The sequence below is a fragment of the Frankliniella occidentalis genome, unplaced genomic scaffold, assembly GCF_000697945.3.
Source record: "Frankliniella occidentalis isolate FOCC.00 unplaced genomic scaffold, Focc_3.1 Scaffold5, whole genome shotgun sequence".
Lineage (NCBI taxonomy): Eukaryota > Metazoa > Arthropoda > Insecta > Thysanoptera > Thripidae > Frankliniella > Frankliniella occidentalis.
The window spans coordinates 1,565,470-1,569,480 of record NW_026267135.1 but is presented as its reverse complement, the minus strand read 5'-3'; the positions used below and the strand labels follow the sequence as shown (position 1 = coordinate 1,569,480).

Below are 4,011 nucleotides of genomic sequence, written 5' to 3'. Positions count from 1 at the left end.
CCTCCCCCACCTCACCCCCGCCACGCTGTTCGCCCGGTCCCGGTGCCCCCACTTCCCACCCCGGTAGGCAATAGCATACTCGCGGGCCAGGCAGCCCTGCGTATCCGATGAATTGCAGGCGATTTGATGCAGTGTACAACTATGCCCGGCAGTAAAACCCAGTGTATTTCAGGCAATCTTTTTGTAAGACCTATTATAAAACCGGCCTCTTATTTGGTCATTTATTTGTTGTTGTTTTTTCTGTAATAAAATGCAATGTGAATGTATATTGTAAAAGGTGTTGTGAAGTAAGGTACATGATTCGTTCAGTTTTACCGAATAATAAACACTTTACTTTTCTCTCCGATACTCGCTCCGTTTCTCCACAGCCCGGATGTCTCTTTTGCCCGATGCACACATACACACACGTTTGTAATATGCGGCTGGTCGCGCCCGTGTTACACGCTTACAAGCCGGCGACGAGTGGTGCGACAGACGGCCCGGGAGGGACCTCCCTCGAACACCCTCCACAACGTCCACGTACGAGCACACACAGACACGCTTGACCGCATCAAAACAAAAAAACAAAAAAAGAAAGAAATAAAGAAATAAAGAAATAAAGAAAAGTGCTATAAATCACACGACTCACTGGCAGTCCGAGGGGGATTCGCTAAGCAGGGCCCGTGCATAAACAAACCATTAGACACTCTGATGACTATTGCGACCGCGTCACCGTCGCCCCATGTCTCTCCCCCTCCCCCTTGCACTGTCTGCCCACACCTCCACCTGGACCCTGTCCTGGCGCCTACACTGCCAAGTGGCGGAAAAAAAAGCATCAACCAACACTACACTTAATCCTCACAACCACTGAAAAATAATTTATATAATACCTATATGGGTCTACGGAAACCAAAAAACAACAAAAAGTAGCTGTCGGGTATTCAGACTGCGGTTTTCTGTGGGTTTTTTTTGTCTGTTCCTTTTGTACTTTTCCTTCCTATATGAAAGTGACTGTACTCGCTCCTCTGAAGTGGACCAAATTGTATTTCCTCGAAACTTTCTGAGGTGGGTGTGTTGTTGCTGTTTGAAAAGTTTCGCGGACAACGGTGGCGTGGTTTGTTTTAAGGCGACGCTTGTCGCTCGTGTATGCAGATGCGTAACGAAGAAGCGTCGGGAGGGAATGAGGGAGAGAGAGAGAGAGAGAGAGAGAGAGAGAGAGAGAGAGAGAGAGCAGTGAGAGTGCAAGCCGCACTTCGCTGCAGTGTGTTAGCCCAGCCAGCTACTGTGCTGTGCTGGTCTCATTTGCCTAATACGGCGGCCAGGGCCGTGTCCTGTGTCCTCGCCTGCTCGGGGGCTCTCCTGGCGCACCTCTCTCTTTCTCTCTCTCTCCCTCTCTCTCCCCTGTCTCCCTCTCTCCCTCCAGCTGACTTATCATCTTCGTCCATCTCCCTCTCCTCTCGGCCACTGACACATCAGCAGCGTTTTATTATACGGTATTATACGCCACCCCGTTGACAGTCGCTTGTGTTCTCACACTCTCTCACCGGAGGGGGTGGTTCAGATGTCATGAAGCCTATTCCATTAGTAGCTGGCGTCGCCGTCTGTAAGCAGCAATTTAAGGGCGTGCATTCTTCGCATTGCTCTCTGTTTTTCTTGTGCCATATTAATTTGAATCAAAATTCTCTGATTTTTTTTACTGTCCTAGTATAAAAAATGGACCTTATTTGTTCGACAAACCTGACTCGTGGTTGTATTTTGTAGTGAACTTTTTATTACTTTGAATGTTCCACAGAAAAGTGTTGAAGTCACGTTGACTTGCACACACTAAACCTTCATGCATTTGGGTGTGCATAAACTTGCATAATTTTATACAGCTATGAGTATGCACCAATTGTTATGCGTAATTTTGTACAAAATTTGCATAATTATGCACTCACTGTACACAGTTATGCATAAAATTATGGCTGTATAAAATTCTGCAAGTGCATGCACAACAGAGTGCATAAGGATAGTGTGTGCTTTTGCCAGAACCAACAAACTGGATGATAAATTCAACAACGCGTGTGTTGAAATTTACCTTGAATATTAATTCCAGGAAATTTATACTATTTATGCTAGTTTTAACCCACTGTTTTTGTTGTGTTTTTGCAGGCTGCCTGGGCGCGCTGGAGGGCCACGGGCCGGTGGTGGAGGTGGAGCCGCCCTCGCGGGTGCACTTCTCCAACAGCAGCGGGGGGCGGCTCGACTGCCGCGGGGGCGGGTCGCCGCCCCCGGCCGTGCAGTGGACGCTCTCGGACGGCAGCGCCGCGCCCACCGTGTCCGGCCTCCGCTACCAGATGGCCAACGGCTCGCTCGTCTTCCCGCCCTTCGCCGCCGCCGACTTCCGCCCCGACGTGCACCGCGCCTCGTACCGCTGCGTGCTCTCGTCCGCCCTGGGCCGCGCCATCACCAGGGACGTGCGCCTCACCGCAGGTAACCTAACGCACTCAACTGCCTCAATAGTGTTTATTTTTTTGCAAAAAAATGCAAATATTGTTTTGCAAAAATTTGCAAATTTCGTTTTGCAAAAATTTGCAAATGTTGTTTTGCAAAAAATTGCACATTTTGTTTTGCAAAAATATGCAAATTCTGTATTGCAAAGAAAAACTTTGCTTTCACTTTTTTTGCGAAAAGAAAATGCAAATTTTGTTATTTCAAAAAGAAAATTTAAATTCAAAAAAATCGGAAATTCTTTTTCCACGGCTTGTTGTGGTCCATGCCCTCGCGCCAGCCCAGCCCCAGGCCAGCCACCCGGGCCGCCTGTAGCCGCGCCGCCGTCACGGTGACCGACCCTCCTTCCATCCGCAAAGATGATTGTGGCGATATCGCTGCGATATCGCGCGGCGATGTCGGCCCGGCCGGTTTATTGGCACTTATCGCCGGTCTGGCGCGCCCGCGATGATTTCTGGGCTGCAGACGGCGACCCTCCCCACCCCCTTGTCCCTCCCGGCTGAGGCTCCGGGCCCTGCAGGGACAATATTCGTGAACTATCGCTTTTACAACTGCCATAAGATGGAGCTGGCGGCCCGCCCCGCCGCCCGGCCGTGGCCGTCCCTGTGTTCGTTGGCGCAGAGCCGGGCTACAGACGGCCTGCCGCAGCGTGGAAGGGGAGTCGTGCGGGGCGGGGGGCGGTCTCTGTATCGTAGGTCAGTCGCACCAATGGGAGAGCCAATCAAAGTATACGACTGGCGGGGGGATCCGGATCGGAGACAAGTCGTGGGATTGAGTTCGGCAAGTGTTAATAAAGTGACACTCTGTTAAAAATATCGTTGTGAATTTACAACATATTTTTGTTTATGATTTATTCAAAATTTATATGCTGTAAATTAATTTTACGTTAACCCATTCTTGCTCGTCAATGAATTCCATGTCGATACTTATTGCTTGTATTTTTACAATTGTAATAAGTTGTAATTTTACAACACACATGAAAAGTTCTCCTGTGGCGCTTTCTGACTCGGATTTCTCACAAAACGCAAGACCGCACGACCTGGGCGCCTGCGGACTCCTGGGTAGGCAGTCCTGTGGCGCACTCGCGCCGTGCGGGCTTGCCTACCCGGGGTTCCGCAGGCGCCAGCGTGCATCGGGATTTATTGCATACCCGGTAGGGCGTTCATCTCGAAAGAGAGAACCTAAGTAAGAGAACGCGAGCTAGTTTCTACAAGAACTGATAAGTGCTGTTGGTAAAAAAAAATCGATCACTCCAGCCACTGGGAGGTTTTTCAGCAGCAGTAGGCGCGGTCAAGTGGACGCGGCTGCAGAGGTCCTTTGGGGTCGATGATGGCCGGGAGGGTCTGTGGGCAGGATGTGTTCCCACCGACCTCGGCTCTCTCTCTCTCCCTCTCCCTCTCCCTCTCTCGCTCTCTTGCACACGTGTCCGGCCCGCTGGTAGTCAAGTGTACTTTGCGCTGCCGGAGTTTCATGCCCAGCCGTAGGGGCCCTTACCTGCCCTCGTGTGCTCGCCCACGACCCGACCGACCCCGCCCCGCCCCG

General features: G+C 50.9%; 1 protein-coding gene across 1 annotated transcript in view; it reads left to right on the top strand.

Annotated features, from left to right (window-relative positions):
• The window catches only part of LOC127749928 (cell adhesion molecule Dscam2-like), a 141,826-nt gene that overhangs the window by 133,926 nt on the left and 3,889 nt on the right, over positions 1-4,011 (top strand). The window contains exon 5 of the mRNA XM_052270037.1: positions 2,131-2,724. Within this exon, the coding sequence (XP_052125997.1) occupies positions 2,131-2,724 (594 nt within the window). The remainder of the gene's footprint in view (positions 1-2,130; positions 2,725-4,011) is intronic.